The sequence below is a fragment of the Ursus arctos genome, unplaced genomic scaffold, assembly GCF_023065955.2.
Source record: "Ursus arctos isolate Adak ecotype North America unplaced genomic scaffold, UrsArc2.0 scaffold_8, whole genome shotgun sequence".
NCBI classification, from domain to species: Eukaryota; Metazoa; Chordata; class Mammalia; order Carnivora; family Ursidae; genus Ursus; species Ursus arctos.
The window spans coordinates 15712081-15729287 of NW_026623100.1; the positions used below are offsets into that span (position 1 = coordinate 15712081).

General features: G+C 52.6%; 1 protein-coding gene across 3 annotated transcripts in view; it reads right to left on the reverse strand.

Moving 5' to 3' along the window:
- Nucleotides 1-286: 286 nt before the first annotated feature.
- Nucleotides 287-17207, reverse strand: part of MCFD2 (multiple coagulation factor deficiency 2, ER cargo receptor complex subunit) — a 53276-nt gene continuing 36355 nt past the window's right edge. For all 3 annotated transcript variants that reach the window (XM_057309166.1, XM_057309164.1, XM_057309165.1), the window contains exons 2-5: nucleotides 14812-14935; nucleotides 10398-10485; nucleotides 2485-2580; nucleotides 287-840 (exon numbers count right to left, since the gene is read on the reverse strand). In XM_057309166.1, coding sequence (XP_057165149.1) covers nucleotides 609-840; nucleotides 2485-2580; nucleotides 10398-10485; nucleotides 14812-14911 — 516 coding nt within the window. In that variant the 5' untranslated portion in view covers nucleotides 14912-14935 and the 3' untranslated portion in view covers nucleotides 287-608. The remainder of the gene's footprint in view (nucleotides 841-2484; nucleotides 2581-10397; nucleotides 10486-14811; nucleotides 14936-17207) is intronic.

Below are 17207 nucleotides of genomic sequence, written 5' to 3' on the forward strand. Positions count from 1 at the left end.
CCAGAGTGCACTTTCTTGCCTACTTGGGGAATTTACGGGCTTCCTGGACAGGCCAAGCAGCCTCGGTTTCAAGGCCAGCAGCTGGGCCAGAAGGTTGGCCAAGGTTTTTTTCAGTGGCTTTGCAAGCAGTTGGGCCCTTGGGGAAAATGGCTTTGAAACACTGGGTTGTTATCTGGTCTTCCATCTCCCCTAGAGTCAAAGCCACAGAGGGGCATTTTCTTCACCGAGGCAGGGGCAGGAGCCATGGGGGAGAGACCGGGAGGCAGAACGAGGAAATGAAGCATTATTCTTAAAAGGTCATCTCTTTATTTTTTCTACTTTCAAAAGGCCCCAATGATCACTTTGTGTTTAAGCCAATCTTGCTTTTTCAAAGGAACAAGAAAGGAAAAGATGTTTTTCCAGGTCTAGTTATAAAAGCCGTAAGGCTGGAAAGATCTGGAGAAAACATCTGTCTCCTGGTTGTGCCTCCACTAGGTGTACACAGAAGCCCATGGGGAGGGGCTGCTCTGTGAATAACCTGCCAGGGGCAGCTCTATCAGCAGTCTGGGGGCCCCCCAATCTCAAGACGCCCCCCCACATCCCCATTGTCCATTTCTTCTTTTCGGTCCTCAGGGGAACTGGAAAATGGCCAAGAGACTAGGAGCGCTAGTGACTGGAGTCCTTATAATCTGAAGGAAGGCAGGTTGGGGGCTCTGAGTCCATAAAGCTGGCACTGCCAGCGTGAAAGGGCAAGGCCCAGAGGCGTCTTGCTGTCCCCCAATCCCAGCAGGACTGCCGTCTGCACATGGCCGCTGGAAGGGCTTCTTCCTAAGCACGTGGGGTTGGTCTTCTGGTCTTGTGCTGACCAAGAAAAAGAGAGTGGGTGTCCCTGGATTTCCTGTTTAAAAAGTGCTGGTGGGGGAAGTTGGGGTCTAGAGAAACCATCTCATTCTCTCCCCCATCTGTCAAAACTACAAATCTCAACCTTCCCAAGGTGAGGTAGAGGTGGGCTGGTGGGGCCAGGGAGTGCGTGTCTGGCTCTGGCAAGCTCTGCGTGCCAAAACCAGGCCCCGGGGGACCCCCATCACCCTGCAGCAAATCTCTCCTTGCTCTCACAGTGGCTCACAGCCCTGGCCACTCAGGATGACGTTTTCTAAACACTGGAAATAGTGATAAGAGGCAGGCAGGAGGAGAGGCCTGAGAGCTGGAGCCAGGCCCAGGGAGGGAAGCAGGCTCCCTCCTGTTGAGAGAGCTGGAGGCACCCAGGCCCTGCCGGAGCTCGCCCTCGCTTTGATACTGTGCCGAGGCCGGGTGCTTGGCCCGGCCAGCCGTTTACCGGTCAGAAGCCGTGCTCGCCTGAGTGGCCTGAGCACAGGTACTGCCTCCAGGCCCAGGGAACTCCTGCAGAGCTGCCCAGAAAGCGGATGGGAGAGCTAATCCAACCACCCAGTGCCTGGAAGAGCTGGGGCACGTGGCCTGATGGCGCTCGGTAAGTATCTGTAGCAAGAATGACCTGCTGTATTACTGCTCCTGTTTGAGCTGTGACCAATGCCCCAGGGATGGGATCTCAGAGGCAGAGAGGACAACCAGGCATCCCTCAAAGCAAACATGGAGGGGCTTGGTTAGGTGCAGGTGGCCTGCATGGTAAAAATAGGGTGACCTGAGCTCTTGACCTGTCTGAGTGTTTCTAGGAAAGTCATTCAAAACAAAACAAAACAAAACATAATAATAATTATACTGGGCACTACAGTGTGCGGGGGGGGGGGGGGAGTCTCTTCTGACAGAGGCTCCAAACAGTAGTTTCAAGGCCACCTCTGGGATCCCTTGGAAACCTTAGAGATCACCAGAACAGTCCAGCCTGCTTCCCTGCAACTCAAGAACCCCCCAAAAGTGTGGGCTGTTTCGAGGGGCTGGGTCAGACCCTCTTTGAATCCCGGCCCGTTGAGCTCCCACCTCTAAAGACAATCCCACAGCCCCCACTAGGATGGCACGGTTAGAGGGAGCTCATCATCCCTCACACATTCCCCGGATAATCTTTGGTCCCTCTCTCGGCCCGGACGAACAGAATGAAACACAGCATCCGGCCACTACCCCGTCCAGCCGCGCTGCTCTCTGGGGGCAGGAACCTTGAGAGGAATTCCAGCTCCAGCCAAGGAAAACACGACTCCAGGCTGGCTAAGCCAGGTGGCTTCTCCCCCCACCTTCTGTTCCCCTGCCCCCACCCTCTGGAGCCAACGAGTTGTTTGGGTAACCCTGAGACCACCCCCCTACTGCCTGCAGCCAGCGCGGGCTTCCTTCTGCGTTTCTGTATCTTCATGGGGCTGAGGGCTCCCCCTAACCCAATAAAATCTCATTTCAACATAACGATGTCTGCAAAACCCTATTTCCAAAGAAAGTCACCCCGAGAATTTCCAGGTGGACTGAATTTCAGGGGGACACCACTGAACCCAGTACACCAATGTCGAATTCAACTGTATCCGGTCAGTACAGTCCATGACCCCTCACCCATCCGATTTTGGCTTCCACGATTCTGCGGCTGTTGTCTGTTCTTCTATTGTCTTTGTCCCTTTATTTTCATTTTGGAGGTGCCTGAGGCAGGACCTAAGGCAAAAAGAAACCGGAGAGATGAATCTTAATAACACTTTCTTTAATCCAATATATCTAAAATATTATTTCTACATGTAATCAACATAGAAAATTATTTTTTAAAAAGATTTTATATTTAAATCCTCTCTACACCCACCATGGGGCTCAAACTCACAACCCCGAGATCAAGAGTTGCATGCTCTACTGACTGAGCTGGCTAGGCGCCCCAAGAAAATTTGAGACCTTTTACATCCGTTTTTCACACTAAGTCTTCAAAATCCCGTATGTATTTGTCCCCTAGGGTAGGCTCCTCCGCAGCCACAGGAGGCTAGTGGCTACGTCACTGAACAGCACAGCTCAGGAGGAAGAGAAGGGGGTGAGGCACTGGGGACCCTCCTGGGGGGGCCAGCGGGTTCCATTTACCGATGACTTCCCCACCTTCAGGGGCTCTCCTGGTGATCTTTCACCCGTATCTCGGTGACAGCGGGAAGGAGTCACGTGGGGCAAGCTCGCAGGACTGTCCTGTCAACCTGGAAGGGGGATTTGTCCATCGTCAGGAAGACGATCACTGCCTGGTCGCTCGCTGTCTGTACGTGTAATGCCACCCCGTTCCCACGGCACACTTCTTGGACAGCCAGTCCTGGGGAGCCTGGACTCAAAACCAGGGCCAGTCCTTACCGGGTATAGACTGCAAATCTCAGGCAGCACCAGGGTGAGGCCTCCGCCCCCACCCCAACCCCCCGCCCCCAGCAGGCGTCACTGTGAGGATGCAGCCAGACTGCCTGTCCCTCTGTGAGGCAGTGGGAGCCAGCTGTGCCCACGTTCTGGGGCCTGGCTCCTTTTGACACCCCCACGGGAGACCTGGCCCCTTCAGACAGGCAGCTTTCCCTTTACACCGAAACCGGTCTTGCTGGCCAGGGCCTGTTCTTTCTTTTCAGAATGACTTTGCGTCCGTCTGTTCCCTGTGTGTCAATTTTATGGTCAAATTCTCAAAGAGCAACCTTATTCCCGAAGGAATGGCCTCCCTTATTTTGTTCCTTGAAGTGCCTGCAATTCTTTTTTCTCCTGGATTCTGCTCCACAGCCTCTGTGTTTTTCTGAGAAATCCAGAAATAAAGGACCCAGACCCAGAACGGGGCCCAGACCTGTCTTATCCACCGCTTGAGCTGTGGGGCCTGCACATAGTAGGGGTGCAGCCCCCACCCAGGATGAGCAGAACAGAGGCATCCCACCCACACCGGCCTCCCTGTCCTGGGGATCCAGGGACAGCCGTGCCTGAGCCCAAGTAGCTGCATCATGGGATCTGCACTCCTGCGCTCTGGAGCAAAAAGTCACTTCTATGAAGAGGCAAAATTTGGATGGAAAATGAAGTACAGGGAATGGAGAACAAGTGTAGGGGATGAGGAATCTCTGAAGTTATTCCGAGTTACCAGCAGTGTCTGAAAGCTACAAATGACAAGGCTCTTTTGCTCTCTGGCTCACTTTCTCTCTCTCTTGCTTTCTCTGTTTCTCTCTCTCTCTCTCTCTCTCTCTCTCTCTCACACACACACACACACACACACACACACATCTTGAGAGCCTTCCAATTTTTTTCTGCTATGCGCGGACTTCATAAAAATTGACTCAACCTTACATAAGAATCTGAGGGGCCCAGGAGCACAGTGACTCACTGCCCTGACATTTTCAGTGGGTTACACATGCCTTCTTAGATGATTTTTTAAAGTTTTATCTTTAATGGTTGTCAAAAAAAAATTTGGCTTGATTGGGGTGGGGATCCTGCTCCAGGGTAGGAAAGAGTAGTTCCGAGGGACAGAAAGAGACAGGCGCTAAGGACAGGGCCCTCTTGGTGTCAGGCCTCAGGTGGTTCCACTGAGAATCGGCAACTCTCCTCTCAGGACTTCAGGGCATTTCAAGAAATTTAGTGTTACAGTCACCCTAGCAAGAGTCGCCCCCGGGTGTCCAGACAGGACTTTGATTTGAGGAGGCCCATGGCTTCAGTGTCACTGCTGACTAAAAAGCCTCCCTATGCAGCAGGGCAGTGGTCCCCAGCTCTGGTCACACACTAGAATCCTCTGGGGAGCTCTAAAATCCTGACGCCCAGGTCACACCCCAGACCAACTAAATCAGAACCTCTGGAGCCCACAGACCGGTATTGTTTTAGGGTTCCCAGGTGATCCCAATGTGTAGCCAATGAGGAGACCCTGCTGGTTGGAGGGTCCCGCGCCATTTTACACCAGGCAGACAATTTCAGTCGTGGATGCCTCCCTGATGCTCAGAGGGTTGTCAGCCATTCCCTCCAATTCTGAGTTCAATCAGATATGGTTCTCCAGGGAGCCTGAGAATTTCCTCCTCTCAGTCGGGTTGCAAAAAGCCCTAAAGACAGCAATTCCCTAAAGGGAAGATTGGTGGCTCCAAAGAGCTGAGGGGTAGGCCTGTCAGAGGACAGGGCAGAAGGCTCTCCTACAGGCAGCCCTGGGGAAGCTCAGATGCCCCCACACCAAGCCCCTCTCCCATCCCATCAGAGGCTGCACCAGCGCCCCTCTGCCAGCTCAGTCCGGCCCAAACCACTGATGGCTCCCTCAGCCACAGGAGAAAGTCACAGGCCTCATGCTGGCACTGAGTCATGCCCGACCTCCCCCCAGCTTTTCCTCCCTCTCCCTGATGCACACAGACCCTGCCCCACTGGCCTGCCTCCACCCGCCCACATGCCCTGCCCACGCCTACATCCAGACCCGAGCTCACACCCAAACATCCCCTGACCCACAACACGTACAAGGTCTTCACATCTCCCAGGGGATGCATATGTTCCTGCAAGGAAGCCCCCCTGTCATCCCACCGCTCGGTGGGTATCCGCTGACCTGCACCTTTGCAGGGGCAGAGAGCAGGTCCTTGGCCCCAGATGGGGCAACAGGACAGAAAGCACCCTGGTCACATTTATCCCCTCAGCCTCAGCCACAGAGTCCCAGAGCCTGGCATTCTGCATGCGGACTCTTGACACGTAGCCCTGCTGTACCATCACGCCTCACCTCCACAGGCACAATGTGCCCTCCTCACCTTCGTGTCAGACTTAGTGTCCCCTCCAAGAGCAAGAAATGTAGTTGACCAGTCTGGGTCTCTCCCTGTCCGAGTTCAGGTTCATACTGCATGTCCAAAGGCATGGCACCTCACCTTTTGGAGCCTCCTTTGCTTCCTCTGTAAAATGGGCTGATACAAGCACTAGCCACGTAGAATTGTTGCAAAAACTGCAAGAGGTGAGTCAGGTAAAGAGTGCAATGCTTAGTACCTGGCAGTGTTTCCTGAGAGAGCTTGCTATGATCACAGTGTGATTTTGTCTTCGGAAGCTCAGCTCGATTCCACATTGGACCGGAAATGCCATGAGGGCAGGGACCTTGTCTACTTCCATTCTGGGTGCCTAGCAGGTGCTGGCACCTAGGAGGGACTCTGTGAATACCAGCTAAATGAATAAGGCATGAACTATTATCATATCTGTTGTTGCTATTGTCCTCATTGTCGTGTAGTGTTCTCATTCTTGCCGTCAATACTATTGTTCTTACGGGGTTCTTTCCATACCACCATCAGCTCTGAGGGTACTGCACTCCTGTCCCTGCCCCTCCCCATAAGCCACGTGGTCTTGGCAACCCTCTGCCTTGGGGCCACTGCTCTTCTGTCTCTCACTGGGGAGCATGGACCAGAGACAGCCGCATATCCCCGCAACTCCCTGCACCCAAGTGGACAGCTTTGCAGGGAACCCCAAATGCACACAGTCAGCCCGTCGGATGAGAAGCCCACTAGGTAACTTAAAAGCCTGTGCCTAGCATCCGCTGCCAGGCAGCTTTTCCATCCAAGGACAGAACTGTCCCTGCAGTGGGAAGCCGGCCGGGAAGGGCCCCCTTTGTGCTCTGCCCAGCTGGGTCTGGCTGGAAATGAAGAAGTGGGTGCCCAGGCCAGCCACACAACGAATGACCTTTTGGACCCTTTCTCTTTGTGTGGTAGATCTCGCCTACTCCTCCCCCTTTTCTCTCCATGTCTCTGGGGCAGTTTTGTCCCTCTGGGCAACCAGACAACACCTCGCTGCTCCAGGCCAGGGTTTGTGGAGAACTCAGTGGCTCCTGGGCCCGCACCCCCAGCAGTGTCTCTCCCTCCTGGGCTCCATGCTGATCTTGGGGGGAGGCTGGGCTGCCTTAGGGCATGGGGTTGAGGGGAGGTAAGGTCACAGTTGATGGCTTCTCGAGACCCTAGGAAAACCAGCTCAGGCAAGACTAAATGGCACGAAAATGGCAGAGTTAGGACCCACCCCACTTCACAGGCCTTTTTCTACAGAGGATGGAAAGGTGCGCCTGAGCCCAGACACCCGCCCTCCAGCCGTCCCTGCGCTGCCTAAACATGACCACGCCAGACTGCTGGGAAGTCTAAGAACAGAGCCCTCATCTCCCAGCTCAGAGACCAGTCTTCAAAGACAGTAGTTAAGAACAATTAGGGAAAGAGTAGGATTTTTCTGTACTGATTTTTTTTCGAAAGATTCACAATATATTCTAAATAGCCCTAACTTCTTATGTTTGTGATAACGCTCCCTATGACTCCAGACCTTACCCAAACCATCCTTGAACTAATTCGGACTTTCTTCCGGGGCTACTCAATATACCCAGGACTGCCACCGGGTAGCCTGACTGAAGGACGTCCTCGCCCCACACTCCAGTTAGCTGTCGCGTTTGTATCCGCAATTTTCACAGGATTATAAAGCTGACCATCTTTGATGATTCTACCTTTTCTCTTTACTCAGAGGAGCCTTGCAGGCAATGTTTCTTTGGGCAATGTTTCCTAAAGTCTATTCCATGAACCTCAAGTTTTGTGAGATGTTAAATGGTGTTATGTAAAAAAAAAAAAAAAAAAAAAAGTCTAATAACTTTGGGAAGTAATGGGTTTTAAAACTGAATGTGTTTTTTTTTTTTTTTTAAGATTTTATTTATTCATTCGACAGAGAGAGACAGCCAGCGAGAGAGGGAACACAAGCAGGGCGAGCAGGAGAGGAAGAAGCAGGCTCCCAGCGGAAGAGCCTGACCTGGGGCTCGATCCCAGAACGCCAGGATCACGCCCTGAGCCAGAGGCAGATGCTTAACGACTGCACCACCCAGGCGCCCCTAAAACTGAATGTGTTTTTTATTATTGCCTGATTCTGAGACTTAACTAAATACGTGAGAAGTGGAGAGAGTGTTCTCTAAACCTTCTTAACCACTCAACATTCTTCTTTTCTCAGAGGATGCCATGTGGCTGGTGTTCCGTGGCCTACACTTGGGGAAATTCTGCAATCGTTAGGCTCAACATAAAAAGCAACTGCTCTCATTGGCTCGCTACACAGGTGGTAGGATAGGAACGGAAAGTTCTGTAGAGCCAGTAGCAGCTATTAACATGTTTGGTGGCAAAGCTCTTCCTGTCATAATTCCTTCAACGCAGGCCCTACATTCACTAGGCTTGCCGAATGTTCCCTTTCGGATGAGCTCCAAGGTCCACAGCTTTTCTGGTCTTTGTGAGTCCCTCTCAGGGGTGGGTCCTGAGAACCTCAGGCCCAGAATAAGCACCATCAACAATCACCAGCCAGATAACTCAGGGGAAGTCCAAGCTTTCTGTGCGGCGAGGTGATGAAAACACGGTCGTAGACCACTTCCACACCCCTGCAATGGGGACAATGAAGACGCAAGGAGCTGGGTCTATAGAGTTGTTTAATGAAGGATAAATGCCAGAACAGTCAGGTAAATGGAGGCACGCCACCTCTTTGGAACAACACGAGTGTGCGGAACACACGGAAAGATTGTCATGCTCTGGTATTAAGTGGAAAGAGGCTGTAAATGCAGAAGAGGAAATTGTTAGTTTACAAATGGTGGCAGAGTCTTCACGGAACACCTATAGTTGGCCCAGTACCAGCCGGCCGCTTTGGGTGTGAAATGTGGAGCCCCTAGGGAACGGCCTGGATGGGCTGGAAGTGTGGAGGGGGGTCCACTGAACTGGATAATACAAAAGAAATAACAGTAATTTTAGAGTTGGGGCTGGCAGCTGGGGGAAAGAGAGGAGCTGCCAAGTGGAACATTCAGACATTCAATGCATATCTGTGTGAAGGAAGGGCCGCGAGGATTCCTCAGGGCAGGGAGTCTTGGGGGGTGTGTGCCTGTGGACACCCCAAGGGCTGGTAACAGCCCCACACTATCAACTCGACTAGGCCTGAGGGGGAATGGAGAGAACCAGCTGGGGGCTGTCTGACGAGACGGACAAGAGCTGTGACCTTCTGTGGAGGGTGCAGTCAGGCCCCAGTAACCCCACAGGGAGGGAGCAGGGGGAATGACATTGTGGGCTGAATTGTGGGTCCCCCAAACCATGTTTGAGCCCGAACGCCCAGTACCTCCGAATGTGACTATGTTGGGGGACAGGGCCTTTACAGAGGTGATTTAGAGGGAACTGAAATTTAAATACACAGAGAGACACCAGGGGCGCCCCCCCACCAGGGCCAGAGCAGGCTGGGGAAGGTGGAGAACAGACCTAGAGGGGCAGACAGACAGAGGGAACCCACATACCTGGAAGGAGCGTTGAGCCGATTTAACGTATCATAAGAATGGGCAACTGAGGATTCTGATGCCAGGTTTACAACTAGGACACAGGATGGTGGGGTGAAAACAGGCCAGCACTTGGGCCAAGTTTGGAAAAAAACAGGAAAAATAATAATGTTTGGCAGTCATATGGCTGCTTTTTCTTTTAAACTTTTTGATCTGGTCAGGTTGTTTTCAGAGTAAAAGGAGACAGTCTAGAGGAAGACTTCTCAGAAGAAACAGCTTAATCTAGCTTGGGGAATAGCTGTAGGGGAACGGGAGGGATGCCACAGGGGCAGAAGTGTGGTGGATGAAGGCAGGCAGCCCCCTGGAAATATTTCTTATGTTACGTAGGTTCTACGTTCAGCGTGGAGCCCAACATGGGGCTTGAACTCACAACCCTGAGATCAAGACCTGAGCTGAGATCAAGAACTAGACACTTAAACCGACTGAGCCACCCAGGCACCTCTCCTTGAAATATTTTAAATGCCACCAGAAGAGAAGTGTCCAGGTCTCTTGTGCACATCAGCCCCCTACTTGAGTATGACAGGTCATTCCCTCAGCCCTGGACTCCATCTCAACAGGGGACACACTCAAACACAGCTCAGAGAGGAGCGAAAACATTTAGGGGAGCTGCCCTGAATGCCCCTCAACCCCCCACTTCTGCCACAAAGTCCTGGGGAGCCGTCATTCATGGCTTTGCCCAGGGTTCTACCTGAGGTCCGTGAGCACCACGGGTGGCCTCCAGACCACCAGCCGCCCACCTCAGCCCTTCCCCCTTCCATGACCAGAGCCCTCAAGCCAGTGTGCCAGGATCGCCTCCCAGCCGGCCCTCCCTGCTGGCCCTTCTCTGACTCAGCTGCAGGTCCTCTAACCCTTGGTTTTCTAGATTAGGAGGGCTGATTGTGCTCCTCATGACTCTTCATGGAGACCTCCAGTGGCCTAGATGGAGGGGCTCTGAAAACCTACCTGTCCCCCTTACACATGCGGACACATGCTCAGCTGATCCCAGAGCTCCCTTACCTTCTGGTCATTGATCAAATGGAACCAATAAGACAGGACCCACCTCGCTCACAGGGCCAACATGTGGGCTGAATGAGAATCGAGACTATGTTCAGAACCGTGGCATACAAGCACGTCTGACAAACGGGGGGATTACAATTAGATAACAAAGAACTCTGGGAGAGAACCCAGCTGGACGCTTCACTTACCGGATGACTGAGGTCATGAGAGCAGCTCTTGTCTTTTAGACACCTACCATGTGCTTGATCTGAATGCTCTCCACGTGCCAGTTCTCTCGTAACAGGCCTGACCACTCCGAGAGGGATGCTGTGCTTCTCCCCACTCTGTGGATGAGGACAGCAGGACACAGTGGTCACGAAACTAGCACACGGTCATACAAGCAGTAATGGCACAGCCGGGATTTGAACCCAGGGAGACTCTAAGGCTGTGTTAGGAGTCACTGGTCTCAGTTTCCTCCTAACTGAAGGTAGCAGGGAAGGCACTCACTGCCTCCAAGAGAACAAGCTCCATTTCCACGAGCAAGGAGAAGCCCCGGGACAATAGGACAGAGCACGTGAAGTCCGAAGGAGCTCCCTGCCTTCTCTTGGCTGAGGTCTACCTCTGTCCCCAGGCTGATGAGGTTGTCCCTGGAGAGACCAGATCATCCTGACCTCACTGGGACTCAGCTGGGCTCAGGACTCCTGCCACCCTGCCCTCCCCCAAGGATCCACTCACGGATTCAACCTGGGCCTTACAGAGCTCCACAGCAGGGATGAACTGTGAGTAAGAGCAGGAACAGTCCATGTCCAATCTCCCTAATCCTCCCTGGGCTTGTTTGACTTGAGCACTTGACTCCCGGGATATTAAGCAGAGGCCTACTTGGGTAGGGTGCGTTAGGCAAATATGGGACGCAGGCCGGGAGTCTTCTCTAGCAGAAATGGACCCCTCCCTGACCACTGCCTGACCCCCTAGCATCTTTGAAAGGGACAAGCATCTCAATGGTCCCAGCTGTCTGGCTTGGAGGTGTGGGGGAGGGGGGAATGTAGGCCTTTAATCTTTCTCTCTTGATGGAGAGAATGGACAGTCCCACATTAATAAGCTCCTCCCCCAGGCTAAGAACTGAGGTGGGAGACTCCCAGATGGAAGAGATCCACCAGGATCCCTTATTAGAAAGCCAGAGATCTCCAGCAGTCATCATGGAGTTTCTAGTCCCCAACCTGCATACATTCAGGGAGTACAGACATTCGGAGGCAAAACTAGACAGTCGGTGCTTAATAATTCACCACACTGCGTGTAAAATATCTCATTCCAGTCAAGAGCATATACTGATGCAAGGCGCCCACAGTGAGGGACATTTGTTGGACAGGTACGTTCTAAGATCATTTTACATCTGCCTGAGAGAACACACCTGCCCTAATGAGAGCTATCCAGAAAAATGGCCTGAATGTTGGAGGGTCAAATTGGTTGTTATTTGAACCCACCTTAGGGATGTGTTTGCATCTGAGGTGGTGACTGGTTATCTGAAAAGCTAAAAGAGAATGACACCACTGGGACCAAGCAACCCACCTCTGGACACTTTAACTTGGGGAAAAGAACATAATTCTAGAACCTACCCATTTTTCGGTGAAGCAAGAAGTGGTAGGGACACTTAATTGCCATTAACAGAAAACGCAACTCAAAATGGCTTAGACAACAACAGGAAACCACAAGGTAGGCTGGCCCCAGCAATGGTTAACATAGCAGCTTGAGGCCCCAGGTTCCTTCCACCTCTCTGCTCGGCTATCCTCGTCGCTGTTGCCAGCCTCTGGGAGCTAGACGCTCCCAGTGGCTGTGGGCACAATATCCGGAAGAGTAAGAGATCATCTCCTCCTAGGAGTACGAGGTGAGAAACCTTCCCCTGGAGCACGCCCAACAGACTTCCTCTTACATCTCCTTAGCCAGGATTGGGTTACATATCCATGCCTAAACCCATCACAAGCCAAAGGAACGGGACCACCACGATTGGCTGGAGCCAATCAGGACCCACCTTCTGAAGCTAAGGATGGGCCCAACCTGGGCTGAAGCAGGAGGCTGGGAGGTGGGGGGGGGGGGTAAGGGGGGAGGGGGGAGGGGGAGCAGGGAGCAGATGCTTGAATTAAATCAGGTGTCTTAGTGAGGAAGAAGCTACATTCCAGTGAGAAGGCCAACCCCAGGAGCTGGCATATGGCAGGCACCAGCTGCATACAGTCCTTTACTTTTAAGGGGCTTGCCAAAGGGCACAGGGCTCTAAGTGGCAGAGCCCGAACTCGAAACCCACAAAGAGGCAAGCAAGAGCGCTAAAGATACACCGGGCCTTTTCAGGTATCCGCCAGGACAGCGCCCATGAGGAAGGGCCCTACTTCTCTGGGAAGGGGCGATCCTGAAAGCGAGGGCCATTGCAATAGCTTTCTGGGGCCGGGGACCCCCCACACCCCACTCTGCAAGTCCCACCTCTGCCAACATCCAGCCAGCCCAGCTCTCACACCACAGCTGTGTTTTTCCACCTCTTCTGTACAAAATAACTACAAAAAGTCTGACGGTTTTTCCTCTGTCCACGTTTGATTTACGGCTACAATCACAAGCTTTCCTTCACTCTGTCCGAATGCCAACAGATATCTTTTGCAAGTCAGCAGTGCTGCCATCCCAGCTCCTCTCTCAAATCCGCACATTCCGAGATACGAGGCCCTGCCCACCACTCCCCGAGTGCCCCCCACCCCCACACCCGCCCACAACTGGCTGGGTCTGGGCTGCCTGGGACGCATCAGAGCTGGGTGAGAAGCTGAATGAGCTCTTTCAACAGGGACTCTGAAAGATAGGGGAGGCTACTCTCTCTACCCAGCATCCACGTGGGATGGCTCAGGAAGCCCTGTCTGCAGCCAAGGAGTGGGGGGACTACCTCCCCAATGAGATCTTTACCAAATGCTTCACAGGGTTCCCATCTTTAACAACAGACAAACCTCTGGGCCATGACTGATACGTACCCAGCTTCACTTCTGCCCCTTTTTGCTGCCCCTTCGTAAAATAACCACTCTGGAGTCAGGGTGTCTGGGTTTGAATCCTGACTCTACTTCTTGAACAAGTTACTTGCCTCTCTGTGTCCTGGGTTCCTTCTGTAAAATGGGGCTCACTAGCCCCCACCCTACAGAGCTATTCTGGGATTGAATAGGATTAGATTTAAATCCTTGGTTGAGTGTCTGACATATAGTTAAGTGTTCTCTACCTGTCAGTCTTTATTATCACTATTATTTGCATTTCTTTTCTAATCTAGAGTAACTGTTACATCTGCTGCGGGGGCAGAACCCAGGTTGTCCCCACAGGGCATCACAGTGATTATCACAGCCACCGGGAGGACAACGCCCCTGTCTTGCAAATGAGCAAACCCAGGCCCAAGTTGCTAGGAACTTGTCCAAGCTCTCCATAGCCAGGAAGTGAGAAAACAGAGATTACAGCCCAGAGCTGCCACTTTTCCACGACACCAACTGCCTTGCAACTCCATTTTATCTGAGTAATATACATATATATTTGGGGGGGGGGTGAATTTGGAGAAACTGGAGAAATCTGAGATGTGGGAAAAGAACATCATTCACTTAGGATACAATGCCACAGTTCCAGAGGTCACCAGGCATCCTGGACCTCCTCTAAGAAGGCAGGCAATGCAGAACCCTCTAGACCTTCCCCATCTGTCACCTGAGTCTCCATAATGAGCCTAGACAACTTGGTAAAAAGAAAATGGCCTCCAGGGCCTTCATGGAAGCAGTCTGCCAGACAAAAAAACAATAATAAAACAAGCAAAAGGAAGGGAGGGAGGGAAGGAAGGAAGGAAAGAAGGAATGAAGAAGTCAGACGGGCATGTTAGGGCTGGGGGGAGGTATGGGTGTGGCCGTTGGCCCTGGGGAGGGAAACAGTTCTCTCTGTCCATTCCCACAGCCCTCCTGGGCCAATTCAAGGATGTCCTTTGGGCCACTGTGTTAGTGGGTTGACATCACTCTGTCTCTTTAAAAGACCTAGTGCCGGGCGCCTGGGTAGTTCAGTTGGTTGAGTGTCTGCCTTTGGCTTGGGTTTTGATCCCAGGGTCCTGGGATCGAGTCCCGCATTAGGCTCCTAGCTAAGTGGGGAGCCTGCTTATCCCTCTGCCTGCTTCTCCCTCTACCTGCTTGTGTTCTCTCTCTCTCTGTCAAATGAATAAATAAAATTGTAAATAAATAAATAAATAAAAGACCTAGTGCCCTAAGGCCTGGCCCCTTGCAGGCCAAGTCAGAGCAGTGCTGAGCTGGGGGCTCAGCCCAAAGAGGAAAGGCCCATGGATAGCTCCCCCTTCAAACAGATGTTTCTCTGTATGTGCCCTCACCTGGCTTGTCGCAAGTAGCCCTAGACAGCTCTTTCTCCCACCCCCTTCTTCCCTCAGCCCCACCTGCTCCATTTGGACAAGGTGAGCCCGCACCTGTTCCAGGAAGGCCCACCCCCTGGGGTCCCCACTGCTTCTGTGCTGGCCTCTGCTCACCTGAGATGCGGGTGTGGCCTTAGGGGGAAAGGGCTCTTGGGTGCAAGGCTCTGGGGCCTAACTACCTAAGGAAAAGGTCATTTGGTGTTGCTGCCTAAGTCTGGGGTCAAAGCTCCAGCCAGCAACACAGTATGCTATTACTTCCCTTTACCTTTTTCTGTGAGGGGCTGGAAGGTTGGGAACGATTTGGGTACTTCCGGGTCATCTGATCTAACACCCATCTTATGGCCATCTCCAACTCGCCATGTCATCTAGAGTGGGTCTTGGTAGCTATACTGCAAAAAGAAAAAAAAGAAAGAGAAAAGGGAGGGTCGGCTGTGTCCTTCATTCTCTGAGATAAAAAGGTTGTATCTTTGGCCCTTGGGAGTTTGCAGCTAAAAAGCCCAAGCATGTCCCGACACGTGGCCCCCAACCCCAACAGCACTTAACTCAGTAGGGAGACAAGGCCAAGAGAACTGGAGGCTGGAGGACAGAGGATGGGGCAGGGGAGGGGGGAGCTGCTGTAGTGGAGAGGTGGAGAGGGAGAGTGTGTCTTGTGCCCTGTGGAGCTAACATGCACCTGGACTTAGATCAGACCCTTTCCTGTCCTAGAACACCAGCTCTCACGGCAACAAGGCCGCTCTGACAAACCTCCTAGGTGTCACCCAGAAGACCAGAGCATGACTTTAGACCTTTGGTCTTTGGGATGAGGATGTGACAGCCAAGGTCAAGGTCCAGTGGGCCAGTGGGAATGGGTCCCAGGAAGGAGGTTGTGGCTGGGGACACAGAACTGGAAGCAGAGGCTAGCCCTGCAGTAATGGGGCCTGCGTGGAGGGGCGTGGGGGTGGACAGGGCTCTAGAGAGAGGAGGGGAGTTCTCAGGGAACACAGTGTTCTCAGGAAACCGCAGTTCCTGTTATAAAAACTGGCTCCTTGCCTCCGAGAAACTTCCTTATTCTGAGCTGCATGGCCTCGGTGCTGGCACCTTCCCTGTGCAGAGCATGAGGGGGGCCTCGCCTCTGTGAAGATCTGCCGCTGGCACGGTGGCATGGTGCCGCAGGACGCCCACCCTGACTCCCCTGTGGGGGCAGAGGCCATGTTCTCCTTGTGGAGGTGAGGGACAGAGGCCGAGTCCGGGGTGCCAACTCAGAGGGGTTGGCTTGCTTTTCAAGTGGCACAGTCCCCAAACTGGGATTGCAGGGACCTGTCTTCTTGACCCACCTGAGTCACTCACTACCTGGATGTGTGTGGGGGGGGGGAGGGTGTACTTCTTGGGACCTCAGTTTCCTTGCATGTAAACAAGAATACTGGATCTCAGGGCCCCTTTCAACTTCAAGTTTCTAGAATTCCACTTGGGAACCAGTTGGTGCCACATTAATACTTGATGTGTACTCCTACACTGGTTCGTATTTGGATGTCCTACGAGCTCCCATGGTAAGAAAGGGCAGCCTTTTTCCCTCAGCAAGTCAGACCTTCCTGAGGAAAGGCCAGTGTCTTCCTAATGGGAGCTAAATCTCCTTCTGTCTCTGAATTAAATTCAACTCAGTAAACATCTTCTGGGCCATGCCATGTGCTTGGCTCTGTGCTGAGCATGACCGAGCTCAAGGAACTTCCCTCCAGGAATTCTTAGTCTAGTAGGGGAGACAGACAACAAAACCTCACTGAGATAAGGCTAAGAGAGCAGGTCAGGGAAGAAAACATTTTCCTGGGTCAAGGAGGTCAAGGAGAGTTTCACAGAGGGGATGGCTCTACACTGGGTTTTGAAGGATGAAGAGGAGTTGAAGAGGCAAACCGAAAGACACACACACAAAAAAAAAACAAAAAACATTCAGGCAGAGGGGACAGAATAGGCAACGGTACAGAGGTATGGTACAGGGAAACCTGCAGGGTTTGAAATGGAATGAATATAAAGTGAAGAGGGACACCAGGCATGAGGCTGAGGCTAAGTGAGGGCAAAGCATGAAGGCCTAGGGGGCAGCCTAAGGAGCTCGTGCTTGATCCCAAGAGCTGTAGGGAGCTACTGACGGGTGTTAGGCAGGAGAATGTGATAAGATCATTTGCTTCTCAGAAAAAAACCCTGCAGTGTGGAGGACAGATCAGGGGAAGGCATCGACGGGGAGAGACTGGGGGCAGGGAGAGCTACTGGGAGCTATTGCAATGACCCAAGTAAGAAGCAAGGAGGCCTGGACAACAGTATGATGGTAGGAATGGAGAGGAAGGTGTGGAATCAACAGCCATCCAGGAGAGAGAGGCAGCAGGAGTGGAAACCACCAGAAGTGGTATCCTGGCCCCCCTCCCTGGCCTCTTGAGCCAAGCCTGTTGTGTGCCTAGAATAGCATTCCAGAAGACCCCCTGAGGCCTCTCTGAAGGCAGCACCTCCCTGAGTTTGAGGGGCTCCTGCCCTTCCTCTCTGAGCGTCCCCCATTCCAGTATGGTAGGTGAATTTCTTTCTTCTTTGGAACTTACACCGTGTTCAGATTGTCTCTGACATCGTGGGCCACAAGGGCCCAACTAGGATTCTGTCAGGAGCAGCCCAGAACCCACCCTCCCCTGGCCTGGCTCAGAGTGT